Source organism: Gopherus evgoodei, chromosome 5, assembly GCF_007399415.2.
Source record: "Gopherus evgoodei ecotype Sinaloan lineage chromosome 5, rGopEvg1_v1.p, whole genome shotgun sequence".
Classification (NCBI taxonomy): domain Eukaryota; kingdom Metazoa; phylum Chordata; order Testudines; family Testudinidae; genus Gopherus; species Gopherus evgoodei.
In genome coordinates this window covers 29,273,221-29,291,862 of record NC_044326.1, presented here as the reverse complement: position 1 = coordinate 29,291,862, position 18,642 = coordinate 29,273,221, and the positions used below count along the sequence as shown (strand labels likewise).

Below are 18,642 nucleotides of genomic sequence, written 5' to 3'. Positions count from 1 at the left end.
CTCTCCACTACGCAGTGGCAGTCTCTCCTTGAGATTAAGCTGAAGCATACAAAGGCGACATTGCTTCTGAATGAGATTGTCTACACAACAGTTTAATATCCTTTATTTCATATCTTTAATTAATTTGTCTTAACTTTCTTGAATGTCCCTGCGTTAATAAGCTCTTAGTCACGCTAGGAATTGAGGAGCTCAATGGCTGGCGATGAGACAAACCAAAATCCAACAGAAAGCTGTAAGCTTGAATTCTTGTCTCCTTCTCCCTCACTCACTCAGAAAAGTGAAGGATAAATCATTGTTCCTGTGATATGTTTGAAATTTAAAATATATTGCAGTTTAACTCAATTGATCTGTCTAATTAATACTGTCTTCTTTTTTTAACCTCAGCCTTGTTTCTTAAAGCATTTGTGTTAATGATAGGATTAAGAACTAAAGATGTGTCTGACATGAGGGCAAAGCAAAACACAAAAGAGATCAAGTTCAGATTATCTGTATAGACTTAGTCTGTTCAGTCAATGACTCTATAGTGCCTGTAAAATTTTCTGCCAAGAATATATCAAAAATGAAATAAGAGGGAAATGTTCAGTTGAGAAAAATATCTTTCATCTACACTATGTAATGTTCTCTCTTTCAGTGCTTCTAAGTAAATTGTTATATAAACTTCTTGTATCTTTTTTTTAGTTCTGAAAACAAATTTAAGCATATTCTTTTCTCCCTTTTAGATCCCCTTAAAAATGCTATGAAGGTTGTTTTGCAAGCAATATCAACATATTTCCTGAGGTACCAAACATTCGACACATATGTTGGCGTGTCCATATTGAAGCCTGCTTGCCAAGGGTGAAAGTAATGTGAAACACTTACTGGTACGGGGGCATGGCTCTGGGCCCCCGGAAGGGGTGGGACCTTGAGTAGAAGGAGGCGGGGCTGGGGGACAGCCTCCCCCAGTCAGCCCATCCATGCTGTCTGGTCCATGCCGCCTGAGGCTCCTGCAGCGATTTAAAAGGGCCCAGGGCTCTGGACGCTGCTGTGGTAGCAGTGGCGGTGGTTAGGAGCTCCGGGCCCTCTTAAATTGCCAGCCCTGGGACAGCTGCCTCTTTCGTCTCCCCTCCGACCCCCGTCGGCAGCCCTGCCAGTATGGTCTCTACCAGCAGGACTGCCGACGGGGGCAAAAGGGGCAGTAACGTTAAAGCACTTCTGCGGCAGCACTTTAATGTCGACTGCATACGGGCCGGTACTAGCTTCTTACCGGTACACCATACCAGCCTACTTTCACCCCTGCTGCTCGCAGATATCCTCCAGAGATTAACACAGTCAGCTTGTTGCTTCTCATTGGAATCTGCTCTTACTATTTGACTGATGCCAAATTTAAATCCTGGAAGCCCTGTATTTTTCAGTATTGTCTTGTTGCTAACAATGTGCAAGAACTAATATATTTTTTGAAGCTTTAATGAGAAAAGAATGCTGGCATTTCTTATATATACGCCACTACTTTGATATAACGCCACCTGATATAACACAAATTTGGATATAACGCAGTAAGGCAGCACAAGGGGAGGCAAGGCTGTGCACTCGGGTGATCAAAGCAAGTTCAATATAAGACAGTAAGATTTTTGGCTCTCAAGGACAGCGTTGTATCGAGATAGAGGTGTAATCTGTTTAAATATGACATGCATGTCCTTATTACATCTGATTATTTTCCTTTCAGAAAATTAATCTCTAGATTAAAACCATTACAATGAACATAAAAATACAATAAAGGAAAACTTGCCCCATTATGTTTAACTTCCGCTACTTTATGTCTTAGAAACAACTATTAGGCCCATTGCATGAATGACCTAATACGTACGTGTACATATGTTGCCAAGCTAATTTACTGTGTGCTTTATTCTAAGAAACCCTACCACAGATCCAAAACCTTGGTGCACATTACTTGTTTTAGAAGCAAGAGTAATCTTCATAGTTTTTATATGTTTATGCTGGTGCCATGCTCAGGAGGTGTATCTGCAAAAGGAAGTCTGTGCACAAAACCATGCAGATTTCACCTCTGCTCTCAGAATACCCTTTTAAAGCTCCTGTTACCAAGCCTTTCTGGTTTTAGAGGAGCCAGGATTGTGATGAAAAATTTCCACCTTATATTCCCTCTAGTAGGCATAAATTTTCTTGTGCCTATGTCTAGCACTCTGCCTGAATTTGGTCCTTGGTTTAAAAAGAGTTAAAATTATAAAATGAGCTGTTTTTCTTGATTTGTTCTGAAATGCATATTTTTGATACCTCCTGGTTTCCTACAGAGAATGAAGCTTTAAAAATATGTTGTGCAGATTACTGGAGTTTTTGAGCTATCAATTTCTAGTATTCTGTAAAAAAAAATAATTTTTAGATATTTTCATGGTTTTGTAGGAGAAAGAGGCAAAGTAATCGCTCTTCTAAAATGCTAAAATATGGCACACACTATTATTACTCTGCCTTAACAATTCTTCTAATATGGTATCTGATTTGTTACTATGTCCTCATAAAGAAGCATCAGCATTAGAGTGTATATGACAGTGAGAAAGTAAACACATGCTTGCAATCAAATTAATGTATTTCATCTGTCTTCGACTAATAACAATCTGTCATGCTATCTATCTGAGCAGGGGCATAAACAGTTTATTTTGTGTTTGGAATAACTTCCTGGAGGTAGTTAATGTGACATGTAGTTTGTCTGAAATGAGTATAACCAGATCAACACTCTAGATGTTTTCTCGATAACCTAAAAAATTACTGAGAAAATCTGTACTGGAACTATATTTATATTTCACTTTCAGCTTCCTTAGGTCAGACGGGTAGTATACGTTTCACCAGGACTTCACTGAAAGTGTGTTCTTTTCTTGGCATCTGATACAGTTTTAGTGTGAGAAAAGGATTACAGGCATTAATAGAAATTTAGGTATAAAAGGTTGCAGTTCCCATTCTGACACTAAGGTTCCATTGTTTATCTTGTGAAGGAGAATGCATTATATTAATGCTAATTTACAAGTGTCAAGTCAAAGCTAGTTTTTTAAAAGCAGTGTCTCTCTTTGTAGGTGATAGTATATAACAGTAATGAGAAGAAATGATCTAATACTGAAATAATGCAGCGAGGTGATTGATTAATGCATATGATTCCTGCATATGTCGTGTTTACCCGTTTATCTAAATATCGTAGATAAGTTTTTTGTTTTTTAAATGAAGAATTATGTTTAACCAGAAAATGACAATGTACTCAGCCTGAAAATCTTACAAAATACAACTCCTCCATCTGGCACATCCAAATAGTTATTAAATTTAAGGGCTAATTAGTAGCTCCTGGACTTAGCCGGGGAGCAATAGGGCACAGAGTAATAGATTCAGGCAGAAGACAGCTATAACTTTGGGGTGCTGGGAAATACAAGGGGAGGAACCAGATAGCACTAGTGGCCTAGGAGGGACTGTATCTGGCCAGGACTTTGGGCCCTGCCAGTCAGCAGCCTGGTAGGACATTGCTAAAGAGCATACCAGCTAGACCTAGTAAACTGGTGCAGTAAATCCTGTCGCCCAGCATATATCACCTAATACCCCAGTGGCATCATGTCTTAAGGCATGATATATTAAAGCACTTCTGCTATGGTGTGCCCCTTCTCCTTATCCCTACTGCATTAATAGCTAAGCACAACAAAACATGAACCTTAAGTATCTGAGGTGAAGTTAAAATGACTGTAGTGTTTTAACTACATTGTTTCATAGAATCATAGAATATCAGGGTTGGAAGGGACCTCAGGAGGTCATCTAGTCCAACCCCCTTCTCAAAACAGGACCAATTCCCAACTAAATCATCCCAGCCAGGGCTTTGTCAAGCCTGACCTTCCTATATTGTTTTCCCATACAAACCAGAAAGAAGACAATTCACTTCATCACTTTATTGTGTGATTGAGTTAAGATGCTCGAGTTTAAAAATTTCTAGTGAAAAAGGTCATCTGACACTATAGTAAGCAAATAATATGAAAAAGAAAAAATATTATATACTGGCCATTTAGATAGTGACCCAGGAGTATTTTAGAAGAAAAAATATGTACATAATATTAAGCACATGTAAATGAAATTAATAAATTATTAGTGCATTTTACTTGTCATGTCTGTGTGGGCTAATTGTGATAGCTCATTGTTTATACTTTGTGTAATTTTATAACTTGTATGAACAGCTGCAAATACTTTGCAGAAAGATTTATATTTCATTTTCCACAACATACTCTATAAAAGAATATACTTATAAGCAGGGCTATAGATTAATAAGAATGTGTATTCATAACTTAAACTATCCTTAATTACAGTTAAATATGAAATTGTGAAATTGTCCATTTTAATGATAAAATCAGATAGTTGTAAATGCATGTACTATATAGTGCATACTTATACGCCAAATAATGTAACATTGATATGTGAAAGTTTAAGCATAAATATGAGAATTGTCTATTAATGATGGATGCCCTCACAATACAGTTAGCACAACTGTACATTTTTAAATTAAAGACGTATCAGATTTAGACTGGGGAAGCCCTTGTGAAATGACCTTTACAGATCAAATGTGTTAATGTATATGGTTTTTAAAAAATGGGTAGCCTAGCAATTAGTGGTAGATACAATATCTTCACATAAGCATAGTTCAGGTTCTCTATATGGCAATGATGCCATATAGGTTAGATGAATAGTCTGGAGATCCATAAAAAACCCTAGCAAACCATTGAATACACACATACAGTAGTCTTGCCTAAAATGCATAGTGTCTGATCCTTTCCACTGCTCCTACCACTCAACACAAGCATCATGGCAGTTTTCTGAGCTGCCTTTAGATTGCCTTGTGAGCTGTATGCTCCTGTTCCCTCCACTGTTGTGTGGCATTCATGCAGAATTGTAACCCTGCCCTGCCCTAATCCAGCAAACTCTCTCATTCCCTGTGGAGTTCTGGGTAGTGTTGGTGCAGAATGCTGGCAGCCATATGGTGAGTGGAGATTACTACTATATGTAGCTACTTTTCCCCGTCTGTGTGGGCCTTTGAACCGTATTTCTGCATAATTGCTTCTCTCTCTGTGGCATAGGGCCATTTGAAAGTATGTGTAATTATTGGTTTTTGTAGGTTTTTTGAGTTGTTACTGTTATTCTCAGAACTTGTCATTTATCAGCCGTGAGATGACTATTTTTGAAATATCTTTACCATAACATACAGTATTTTACTGATTGCCCAATAAAACATCTTTTGGCACTTATTGGCCTTTCGCAGTAGTTACTAGCTTTGTTACAGCTCTATTACATTAAACAGGTTTTATTACTAAGTCTTATTTTGAGACAATAAACATGTCCCTACTGGATTTGTTGAAATCAACTTCTGCTAAGCTAGTAAAATTAGTCCCTGTTTTATTTTTTTGAAATCAGTGGGCTAGAGCTAATTAAACTGTTCTGATTATTAGATTTTTGCATGTTTACAGTGGATTGGAATGTAAATGAAAGACAGTTGGTAAATAGTCTGCTGCAAGTTTTTTTTATTTTGGTATATTGGGGTTGCCACCTAAATGGTGCAAATGAAATGAGTTTAGGATCAGTTTAGTTTCTGGTATCCGCATCACAAAGCTATGGCTGATTTTAATGCAGCTGGAAGCTTGTGCTTGGGAGAGGCTTAAGGCGGAAATAGCAGAAGGATTCGATCAAGACTGAGGCGCTCTGGAGATTGCACAGGTCTTTTTGCGGTTCATCTGACATTTACCAGTGTTTGCCTGTACCAATGCACCTAACTTGGTTTAACCTATTAATAGAAAATTACTGTGGCTTATTCCTAATTGCACTTATAAAGCAATGCTGTGATGACTGAGAAAATACTCTGTTTACTTGTTTTTGCTCAGTATTTTTCATACTCTTGTGTGATACATACTATATGTATAATATATTCTCTACTCTGCTTTCCTTTTACTTTTTGGGGTTCTGCATTGCTTTTCAACCTTTTCACTGCAAATAAATGTGACAAACAGCAATATTTTGGAGGAAGATTTAGATGTAGTTCATCACCTACAACCCAAAGTTGTGATCTTCTCAAGTCTCCCAAGTTAAGTAGCATCAGTTGAGATCAGACCTAACACGGCTACCCCTCTGATAAAAGGAAGCCTAGGTGTTTCAAGAAGTGGTATTGGTAATTTAGCAGTTGTTACTTTTTCATTTTGAATCATTTCTGAGCCAATATCTTCACCATGATAAGGGAGCATAACTAGTCAGTCATCTGCGCTGTCCCTGTTGCTATTAATTCAAAGAAAGATACACTCTCAAGATAAAGAATTCTGGGCCAAATTCTGGCTGAAGCTTGCTCACAGATTATAGCGGACCTCCAAATGGATACCTACGTCCAATAGGCTGCAAAAGTAGTGTTAATATACATACCTTATTCAGGTCAAGACCAGCCCTGTGCGTAACCCATTTATGCAGTCTGTTCCTGTCAACTATAACTTGAAAAGATATTTAAACAAAAGTCTTGCTCTGTTTACTTCATTTTCGAAGTCCATATGCCATCTGATTTAATCTGAACTAGAGTTTCCCATTCCTCAAAATGCAGATATAGTGTTATTTATTCTAGCAAGTTTTTAGTTGAAACTTTGGACTGAATTGCTCTTCTAGAGCAGGTAAGCCATTCCGTGTGTGCGAATAACATGGCTTTTGCACAGCAAAATATCATCTTTGCAGGGCTGGTGCTTCCATTAGGCAACCCTAGGCCTAAGGCTCCAGGATTCTGGGGGCGGCATTTTGTGCACTCCCTATGGGGTGCACGAGAGCTTCTGTTTCTGCTCCCATTGCGCCATTGAAGAAGGACCTTCTGCCGACGTGCCGCGGAAAACAGTGGCAGGTAATTGAGCAGCTCAATGACTGCCGCTGTCGCCTGTGGCATTTTGACAGACGGTCCTTCTTCGGCGGCGCGATGGGAGTGGAACCGGAAGCTCCCGCGCGCCCCGTGGGGAGTGCACAAAATGCCACACCCCCCCGAATTCTGCCTAGGGTGCCAGAAACTCTGGCACCGCTCCTGCATCTTTGTATATGAAAATTCAGAAGTATTGCTTGAATTCCGTCTTCCTATTATACGTTTTAAGAAATTATCTGTCTGAAAATACTTTTAGTTCATCTATCACTGTATGATGTAGGAGCAAGCAAGCATAGTTATTCCCCCAAATAGGAAATATTTCACAGCAGGCACTTAGGAATAATGGTTTCCAGTATGGCGGGGTACTTCTTCCATTATGCTGAGTAATAACACATAAAAGGAGTTTTGAAGACAAAAATGTAGGGTTGAAAGGGACCTTGGAAGTTCATCAAGTCCAGCCTCCTGCACTGAGGCAGAACCAAGTAAACCTAGATCATTCCTCAGAGGTGGGTTTGTCCAACCTTTTCTTAAAACTTCCAGTGACAGAGATTCCACAATTTCCCTTGGAAGCCTATTCCAGAACTTAACTACCTGTGTAGTTAAAAAGATTTTCCTAATACCTAACCTAAATTGCCTTTGCTGCAGATTAAGCTCATTACTTCTTGTCTTGCTGTCAGGGGACATGGAGAACAGTTGATCACCATCCTCCTTATAACAGCCCTTAACATGTTTGAAGACTGTATTCAGGTTTCCCCTCAGCCTTCTTTTCTCAAGATGAAATGTGCTCAGTTTTTTAATCTTTCCTCATAGGTCAGATGTTCTAAACCTTTGATCATTTTTGTTGTTCTCCTCTAGACTCTCTTTAGTTTGTCCACATCTTTCCTAAAGTATAGCCCTCAGAAGTGGACATGGTACTCAAGCTGAGGCCTCACCTTTGCCAAGTAGTGCAAGACTTTTATCTCCCATGTCTTAGATACAACATTCCTGTTAATGCACCCCAGAATTATTAATCTGTTTCAAAATTGCATCTGACTGTTGACTCATATTCAGTTTGTGATCCACTATAACTGCTAGATCTCTTCAGCAGTATTACCACAAACCTACTTATTCCACATTTTGTAGTTGTGCATTTGATTTTTTCCTTCTGAAGAATAATACTTTGCCCCTGTCTTTATGGAATTTCATCTTGTTGATTTCACACCAATTCTCCAGTTTGTCTAGGGTATTTTGAATTCCAAACCTGGCCTCCAAAGTGCTTGCAACCCCTCCCAGCTTGGTGTCATCTGCAGATTTTGTAAGACTACTCTCCAGTCCACTATCCAAGTCATTAATACACATATTGACTAGTACCAGCACACATCTTATAGTAATTTCATTTAGACCACATTTCTTTAGTTTGCATATGAGAATGTCATAATGGACCATGTCAAAAGCCTTACTAAAATAAAGGTATAACATGTCTGCTGCTTCCCCCAACCCCACCAATTCAGTAGGGTATCCTGTGCTTGGTACAGTAACTCCTCACTTTGTCATCCCAGTTCATGTTGTTTTGTTGTTATGTTGCCGATCAATTAGGGAACATGCTCATTTAAAGTTGTGCAATGCTCCACTCTTACGTTATTTGGCTACCTGCTCTCTCCACAGTTGGCAGCCTCCCTATGCCCCTCACCCAGCACCTCCTGCCCGCTGGCAGACCGCGCGGATCAGTGTCTTCCCCTTCCTCCCCTGCCTCCTGCCCATGGCAATCAGCTGGCTTGCGATGTTTTGGGGGCAGGAGAAAGGGGGGAGAAACAAGGACTCGGCACGCAGGCTCCCCCTCCTTCCCCTGCCTCCTGAACGCCACAAGCCAGCTGATTGCCCCGGGCAGGAGGGAGGAGGAGGAGCAAGGGCTCAGCACGCCTCCCCTCTCCCTCCTCTGCCACCTGCCTGCAGCAATCAGCTGGCTTGTGGCGTTTTGGGGGCAGAAGGGAGCGGGGAGGAGTGAGGATTCAGCGCGCAGCCTACCCCTCCCTTTCCTGCCACCCAAATGTGGCAATCAGCTGATTGCCCCAGGGAAGGGGGGGAGCAAGGACTCTGCATGCAGGCTCCCCCTCTCTCCTCTGCCTTGTGCCCGGGGCAATCAGCTGGCTTGCGGCATTTAGAAGGGAGGAGCGAGGACGCAGCTTGGGAAGTAAAGGGGGAGGAGGTGGGGGAGAGAAGAGGCAAGTCAAGGATGGGGGTTAGAGGGAAGGGGGGAAGTAGGTGGGCTGAGGGTTGAGCCCCACCCCCCACCCCTGGTGCTTGCAGAGTAGGGGGAAGCTGCCACTGGTGCACAATGTGCTTCTCCTAGCCTACAGCACCTTTAGCCTCCTTGTCTGCCTCATATCCAATGCCAGTGGGCTGTGCCTGTGTACGGTAAGGCAGGGGCACCTTCCAACTATAGTGCAGTACCTGTATTAAATTGCTTGTTTAAAATGTATATAATGCCTTTTGTCTGGCAAAAAAACGTTTCCCTGGAACCTAACTCCCCCATTTACATTAATTCTTATGGGGAAATTGGATTCGCTTAACATCATTTCACTTAAAGTCACATTTTCAGGAACATAACTACAACGTCAAGTGAGGAGTTACTGTACTGACTAGAAAATTGTCCGTATCATGAGAGAACAAGTAATTTCTATTTACAGAATCAGTGACTGCCATAATACATTCTTAAATAACTTGGTGTGGAATCAGATCTTTTGTAGAGAGAATGTAATTTTGGTTGTTAATGTAACAATCTTACTTCTTCAGTACATTCCAACCAGTGGGCATAGAATGAGACAGTAAATGAGCAAATAGTTAGTTATGAATAGTTACCTCCATGAAAGTGTGGAATGCATCACAGATTAAAACTGTCCTTGGTAGTAGCCACAAACTCTTCTCTGGCTTCAGGGATCCATTTCCCACCCCTCTCCTCTCACCGTGGAGATGTGGCCACCATCTAATCTTGTCTCTTAACTTGTCACTGAATGTGTTGCAGTTAGCTGCTATCTTCTTCCTGCTTTAATAGTTTCATTTCAGTGACTTTGGATACACTTACTCAGTGTTTTAGCTACCTGGATTAACTGTATGGATTAGCCAGCCTTCACAGCTATGGATGATAGTGTCGTGCTACCCACTAGGTTCATAAAATGGAAAAAAAGAAATTCAATACATGAGAAAGAGAGAGAGAGAACTAAAGATAATCTGCACTTAATTGGAATTCTGGAGGGCTCGGAAAGATTTGAACCTGTGGCCTTTTTTTAATCTTGTATATCTCAAAATGGATGTGAATATACTCAATGGTAATATTGTAATTGATAGATCACACTGTGAACACCATTGAAGTTGCTTCTTCCAAGACAAAGAGAAAATACAACTAGCAGCTAGAAAGATGAGGGAGAGTAAGCTGGATAATAACATGGTTTGGGTTTTCCATGATTCATGGCTGGCATAATAGCCAAGTGTACGAATATGTAATTTATGTTTGCACAAAATTATGTACCAAAGATATTAAATTCATTATTGGGTAGACTTCTGCTTTGAAATTATTGGGCCCCTCCATTGCACCTTCACTTCTGTATCTGAATAAGAAGCAGGCCAGTACCTGCTGGAGGATTATTCAAAGGAAGATAAATAATAATAGTTCTAGTTACTGACTTTTGTTTATGGTTTCAACATGTTATGTTATACTAAGTCAGTTACATTGCTTACTGGTTGCTAGTGACCTCCTATTATGGATCTCACTGTAGGCACTGCTTTCCCATTTGTTCTCTCTGTAACAGACATACCCCTTTCCTCCTCCTTCCCCGTGTTCTTCCTCTGTTAACCTTCCTCTTTCTCATTTGTCTAATCTGAGATGTAGTTTATATTGTTCTATTTTTCATTCTGGGCACAAAGCCACATGGTATCTTAACCTTCATATCAAGCCACCTACAGTACCATTCTTATACTGAAATTAAGCTTTATGCAGATAGTATGTTACATCCTTGCCCTACGATCTGCATTGGCTTTCACATAGCATAGATTTTAAAGTGGTGATGAAGTGGGACTACTTGTGTGCTTAAAGTTAGGCCTGTGCTTAAGAACCGTGCTGGATCAAGGCCTTCGACCCCTTACCCAATACTTTACGTTTCCTGATTAAACTAAGTAAAAACCAATATAGAAGTACCTTGCTGAACTGAGGCCTAAATGACTTGGCCTTGGCTACCTGAGAAACTTCTCTCTGATGGATACCATGGCAGTTGCAATCAGTGGAGCTGCTTGAACTGAGCTCTCCTGGTTTAAAAGAGAGAAAGGGCTGCCACTGACTTCGGAATTTCTTCCCTTAGACCAACAGATCCTGAATTTGTCAAAGCATGCTGTGGCACTTCTCTATTCTGTAATATTTTTGCGTGGAGAGAGCGCTTATCACTCTTCTGGGAGTCACTGGTCGGTTTAAATGGCATCAGTGGTAGAGTCAATGTATTTAAGCAAATTTTTCTTGTGTGTTCAGTATTTGTACAGGTGCATAGCATTTGGATATGCACTTTTAATAATACATTTAAAGGAATATAATAAAATAAAATTGGAGGCTGGGCTGAGGCCCCTCTAAAAATTTGGCCCATTAAGATTGAATTAAAATAAACAAAATCCTTTCTTCCTCTCCCCCTCCCCCCCCCCCAAAAAAAAGTTCTCCACCAGGTATGGTGGTGTAGTTCCCTCCCACACAGCTACATTACATCTAAAATGTGAAGACTAAGAATAGTGAAAGAAAATATTCTATATTTTCCATCTAAAAGTTTTCTTGGCACAAGCCACCTCTTGTAGTAGATGTTCTTTTCAAGAGAAAAAAAAGGCAGTTGCTATATTAGCTGTATATGTGTTTTTTTTTAAATTGGTTATTGACTTCATTTGAGACTTAACTGTATTTGTTCTATTTTTTTTTGTTAAATAAGTATTCTAGCTTCAATATTATGATAAACCAGTACTATAAACATTACTGTTAATAGCTTAGTATTTTAGTCCTCCACAAATTAATGCCTGTGGTAGATGGACGATTTTAGGCCTGGGCTTGTAAACAAGGCCTCAGTGATGTATAAGGAAAAGAAACGTGGCAAAAAGCTCCACATTAACCAAGGTAAGCTGTATAAATGGGGTATAGGAATCTCCTGTTAGATCAAAAATCTTGCAGAAAAAATCTCCAGAGTCTACAAATTAAACACCTCCAATATCATTTTTAAATAAAGCCTTTTATGTAGTATGCGAAAAAATTTTCAGTTGATAGTCAAATTACACTATTATGCAGTCTTACTAGATTTGCAAATTTACAAGTTTTTACAAGTCAGTTGGGTCCCTTCCTCAGGAAATCAGTTTAAGTTTTTTTTTCCTATATTGACTCAAAGAGCTTAGTTGTCCTTAAATCCTTGTGAATATATTTGCCTTATAATTTGACGGCATTGAGTCAACACCCTTATAGGGACTGTAATGCAATAAAAAGAGAAACTGTTCAATATAGCTTCCAGTAATCCTAGGATCAGATTTGGAGAAATTGGAATGTACACAATAAAACTTGTACAAGACTTGAGTTCCATATTGTGTTTTAAGCACCCAGTGCATTTCAATGAAACATATTGTTTAACAGCTTTGCTCTACTTCCAAGGGGTATATAATGGGAAAAATGAAAATAATGCACACCACTCTAAAAATATGTATTTTTATGTTGTTTAATACAGCTTTTTGAAGTATATCTTTGTAGAATTGAAAACTCTACTTACAAATAAATGAATATCAAATTTATTCAGGTTTCAGAGTAGTAGCCATGTTAATCTATTTTAGCAAAAAGAATGAGAAATACTTGTGGAACCATAGAGACTAACAAATTTATTTGGGCATAAGCTTTTGTGGGCTAAAACCCACTTCATGAGATGCATGCAGTGGAAAATACAGTAGGAAGATGTATATGCATGCATCTTATGAAGTGGGTTTTAGCCCATGAAAGCTTATGCCCAAATAAATTTTGTTAATATTTATTCAGTGTGATTTTAGTAGATTTTAATGTAACAGACATTTTTGCTGTACCACTTTGTATTAACATTCTTTATAACTCATTTACATTTTTAATTTGGAAGCAAACTATATGGAAGCAGACATGTATCTGTAAACTTTACCTTTATTTTGCAACAGTATTTGAATAACATTAGAATTTTCATAGTGTATCACATTTGCATGCAGAATATTTGGGGCTTAGTTTTACCCTCAGACTAACATGCATGGCTCTTAATAGAGACAACGGGAACTGCATGTATGCGCCTGAGCATGGAATTTGGCCTTAATTTTTAAATGAGTTTATTGCATTTCACAGTTCAATTTTTATTGTAATTTATTTTTACATGTACACATAGAAATTTCAAGTAATGGGTTATTTTTCCTTTAGCAAATAATTATAAAAACAAAAGGTTTTCATTTGTATGAAGGAAAAATTGTATCTGTTGTAAATATTTTCGAGGAATAACTGCTGAGACAGTTATCTAAATAAATGGGCTCCGTTATAGTAATTTCTCCTTTGAACCTTTTTATAGTTGATTTGGAGCACATGCGAACAGTGAAAACTGACAAACACCAACGATTTTGCCAGGAAAATGGTTTCAGTAGCCATTTTGTGTCAGCCAAGACAGGTGATTCTGTAAGTAAGACAAATCAAATAATTATAATTTTTTTTGAAAACTGTAACTCTGGAATGTGATGTGGTAATTTCACTGCACTCCAACTATCAAGCAATCCAGAACTTCTAGTCACTGAAGAGTGCACTTGCTTGCTTAGCGGAGTAGATCATTGGTATAGTATGTTATAATGATGCTATGTTAATTACAGTGACATCTCATCTGCTTTGAAATTCCACATATTGGCTCTAATCTATAAATGGTTTGATATCTGGCTACCTTGCACACTGCCTCTTTGTCTTCTGTGCATAGCATGACAGCTGTGGTGAGCTGAATCTCTCTTCGCTGCCAGTCTAATCTCTAGGAGTATTGTCTTGAGGTCTGAAGACAGTATTTTCAGTAGAGGGTCCCTAGCCAACGGATACGCTCCCTCTGGTGGTTCATTGAAGCTCAATTTACTTGTCTTCAGAACACAGTGAAAATGCATTTTTGGTTCATTATTTGACTGTGAACCATAATAGGGCTAGTGCAGTTGGTTAGATGAGACAGGAAGGGCTTTTGTGCTAGCTATAACAGGCAGTTTAAATAAATATACTGTTGTGTTTAACTTTTGTTACACACCTTGATGTTATGGCAGTGGGCATGAAAAGCCATAAAAACAATCTCACTGTCTCCTTAGTGGAAGTCATCATATTTAATAAATGATTTACTACCCTGGCTAGATCATTGAATAATAAAAAATACTTTTTAATGTACAAAATGAATTGTTTTAAAAATGGAGTAATTAAATATTGTGGTTTAAGATTCTTATTCAAAGAACATAAAATTATAATAAAAGTCAAAAATTAATCTTATAGGTTTCTGATAGAGGTTAAGTTATGACTATCAACATTTCTGTTATAAACACAGATTATCAGGGGTTTCTAAATTGGCCATAAAACCTGGTTCTCATAAAATTTTGTATAAAATGTGGTCCAAGCACTTTGTCAGATTTAGTTAATTTTTTTAAGTGTAACTTTGTTTTAGAATAAACAAAACTAAACATTTTGCAATTTTTTGCCATACTCACTATAGTAGGTACATTCTATAATATGTTATTTTTCAAATAGTCAGCATCTCCTTTTCAAACTGATTTGATATATTTTCAGTGATGAGCAAATTAACAGTTTTTTTTTTTTGTAATTGATATAGTTAATGTTGAAATCTGTGAAAGAGCTTTTCTAGTTTTCTTTTTCACTGATCCCCACATTATGGAAGTGTTTCATAGAGTTTCTTTGAGTTTTTTAACTTCCTGTTGAGAAACATACGGATACTTGAACATAAAAGAAATATTACTCGGAAGTACCTACTTCTCTTGTGAGCAGCTACTTATAATGTTAAAATGAAAGCTTCTACTCCATTCTTAAATCTTCTGGGTGAGTGTATTCAGTCTAAAAGTGTTCAGTATTACCCATTTTAATGCCAGTGTAGATATGGACTGGCTGAAATATTTTAACTAATTCTTTTGCAACTGTCCCACAGCAGAACACAGGACTTTCCAAATCTCCTAGAATCCATTCCTTCTGGGAGCTGTGCTGGGAACTGGCAGTAGATATCCACAGAGCATTGCGAATTAAATGGTTTAGATCAGAGATCTCTTGTTGCAGGGCATAAGTGCAAGGACTTTTAAACCGACTCTGTGTGGATGTGATTCAGTTCTTTAACTGGTTGTATCCAACCAATTCAAGGACAAAAAATATAATATTGTAGCATAGGCTCAGCCCAAGTGTCTGTCTAGGGAAAGTTTAACTTTTTAAAAGGGGTTTTATGCAACATGTCCATCTTGTTTTATTGTCCAAGTCGGATTCAGTGCCAGGCTGCCACATATTTTAAATGCAGCATGTTGTTAATGAGATAATGCTATTTCTTAAAAGCCATTATGGATTTAAGACACTGTCCTGCAAACACTTACACATGTGCCTAACTTTAAGTGGGGAACTAATCATATGCAGGATAGGGGCCCCAGTGGTGTATATGCTAAACCCTATTGTTCTGAGGTACAGAAACCCACATTTCTGCTGCACAATACACTGGTAGAATATTTTTCAAGCAAACATTAGTGAATACCCGTATTCATATTTTTCAGCACTAACCATCATATATGAAAGGGGTTTTGTATAAGCGCTTGTTTAAACTTTAGTCTCTGGAGACGAAGTAAAAGTGTTGCCTAACAATCCAGCATGCTGTTCGTTCCCTTATATCATTGCTGAATTATTTTAAATAGCATTGAATTTACCAGATGAAGTTATTTTCAGATCTGTTTTGCACAGGTCATATTTATGCATATCTCATTGTTTACAGTTCAGGAAAGGTTTGATGTATTTAAAAGTAACTTGAGGATGTCTGTTTTTAATCATTTACGCTCTATTTTTTTATGTAGGTCTTCCTGTGTTTTCAGAGAATTACTGCTGACATCCTTGGCATCAAATTAAACAAAGCAGAAATGGAACAATCACAGGTGATTGTCCTGCATACCTTGCTTTTATTAGATATTTTCTTGGTGTTTAAAAAAAATCTGAATACAAATGAATAATAAATTTTAGTTCAAGGTAAGTTGCATCCCATTTGTGCTTGAGTCAGTTGTATGCTTCTATTACAGCCTTCCATATATGTTCATTCCTTATATATGTGTAGTTTAAAAACATTTTAAACTTACAAAATTTGTGTCCTACTAAATTAGAAAAAAAAAATTTCAAAAGCTTTTTCTGGTTAAAAATAGCATAACTATATTATATACATTCAAGTGTGTGTTTATATACCTATATATAATTTTATTGTATCTTTAAATTATGGTGCCCGACAAACTAATTGCATTTATAGTGTGCTCAGTACTTTACATGGTACAAAAACATACAATTCCAGTCCTCAAAAACACAAGTCAGAACACACTGAGAAATCCAAAAGCAGAAACAAACTTGGAGGGTTTAATTAGATATAGATATAGGTATATAGTTATAGATAGATATATAGAAACAGAGACATTGTCAATTGTACATACGCTTTAATTAAACACTAGGTATGATTATATGGGACTTATGTCCTTATTTGTAGCTCTGTAGTTTTTTTTAATAAAATTTATTTTAGAGACTTATAGGTTTAAAAAAAGAAATAGAGGGTATAAATTTATATGGATATAAATGTTGCACATTTACATAATTGTAAACAATATCTTGTTAAAGTGGAAAAAGATCTTGCATGTGGTTCACACAGTCAGAAAAAACCCCATCCATATAGAACAGTATGTTAAGGCCAGATTTTGGTTCATTTTTTGTACCCCACAATGAAGTGAAGGGGCACAAATTTTTCCTTTTTGCCTCTGTGTTGACTGCCCATCCCAAAGAAGGAAAAGCAGCCTCTTCCAAGTAACTACTCCCCACCCTACACAGGTGGGTGGATGGGGAGTGGTTGGAGTTTTGGCACCAAAGCCTCTAATGCCAATGCATTAGGCAACTCAGTTGTACTGGCACCCTAGGTAGGATTGCCACCTGCCCAGGTTTTCCCCGGATCATCCCTTTTTTCAGGGAACTCCGTAAGGGTGCTCAGTCTAAACTGCCGCTGTCCCTTTTTGTGTGTTCAGGATCATCCAAGGTGTCCTGGTCTTCTGTACCTCAGCGGTTTCAACCCTAACCCCAGGGGACATATGCTGTGCTAGGTGTAGCATAGTTTTACTGAATTCAGTAAATCATCATAGTTCTATTAATGTGACACTGATTTATATCAGGTGAGAATCAAGCCCTTCATGTTCAAATGGCTGTGAAGAAATTGTTGCTTATTCCTTATGAAGGGTTTGTGATATGCATTTTTAATTAGCTTCCTGGAAGTACCAATCCCAAAAAATCTTCATTTAAAGATATTTCAGTGTTAAACTATCTCATTGCATTCAGCTTCTCTGTGTGTTAGGTACCTCAGTGCTCTGTTTTGTAGCTAGTCCTATTAATTAATTACTGGTGTATCGGACACAACAGGAGAATTTTGGTGGCAAAAAAGCCCATCAAGAACTAACACTAGATGTGTTTCACATTTGGACAATTTGATCTTAGTGACATTCTCCAATCACATGTGGGGGATTGTCTTCTGTTTCCTCTAGTTTCAATAGGGACTGAGGGTGAGAGAATAGATCTCAGCAACAGTTGTGAGCTTGATCTCCTAAGGAAGGCCCTTGTCCACACTCCTAAATTGATAGCTAGGGATGTGACTATGGTGACTTCTGTATGAGCACATAGTTCAGCTGCTGCAGGCCCCTTTTGGGCTATGACTGTATTTAAAAAATACGGTGAACATTTTGTGTCGTTCTATGTTTGTCACATACACAATAGCATTAATTGAGGAAAAAAACATTTTTTGTCCCTGGAATAGGAAAAGCAGTTAGTTCACATTAATGAAGGAAAACTGTTTAGGAGAAAAACGTTTAAAAGAGTGTCAATCCTCTCATTAAAAACATTCCTATTTTTTCTAAATTCCATTTTAAAAAAATAATTTCCCTTTCAGGTTGACTCTGTGCACAAACATCCAACCCAAAAGGATTTTGCACACACAGTTTCATAAACCACTGAAAATAAGGATTAAAATACAGAGTTTAACTTTTATAGTATCATGATGTTATGAAATTATAATACATATATTTTTAATTTACTTCTTATGCTCAAAGCAGTCTCTTCAAGCAGTTCAAGGGGCGGCATTGTTGGCCACTGTTGAGTTAGTAGTTATTTAAAAAAATCAAAAAAATGCAGTAAATTATGTTTATTAAAAATTTACCCTTTTATGAACAGCATGCTCTCTAGTTTGCTTAAATATACAATAAATCTATTGTCTAATCATATAGTAAGAAAAGAAGTCTTTCCCTAAGGCAATTTATAATCTGTGTTGAAATATATAGCTAGAAATTTTTTTAACAATAGAAGAGCAAAATATATTGTGCAGTACACACCTAACAAGCAAAGCAGAACAGGTATGAAAAACTTTTGTGTGTATGCTACACAAAAATAGAAAAGATCAGAACTATGTCCTTTTGTCTTTATATATATTATAGAGAGAGTGAGAGAGAGAGAGGTGCGTTCTATTTGCTTTTCTTTGGCC

The 18,642-nt window shown here is 37.9% G+C and overlaps 1 protein-coding gene across 3 annotated transcripts in view; it reads left to right on the top strand.

Annotated features, from left to right (window-relative positions):
- The window catches only part of RAB28 (RAB28, member RAS oncogene family), a 97,134-nt gene that overhangs the window by 69,765 nt on the left and 8,727 nt on the right, over positions 1-18,642 (top strand). For all 3 annotated transcript variants that reach the window (XM_030564081.1, XM_030564080.1, XM_030564083.1), the window contains exons 5-6: positions 13,447-13,550; positions 15,947-16,024. In XM_030564081.1, the coding sequence (XP_030419941.1) occupies positions 13,447-13,550; positions 15,947-16,024 (182 nt within the window). The remainder of the gene's footprint in view (positions 1-13,446; positions 13,551-15,946; positions 16,025-18,642) is intronic.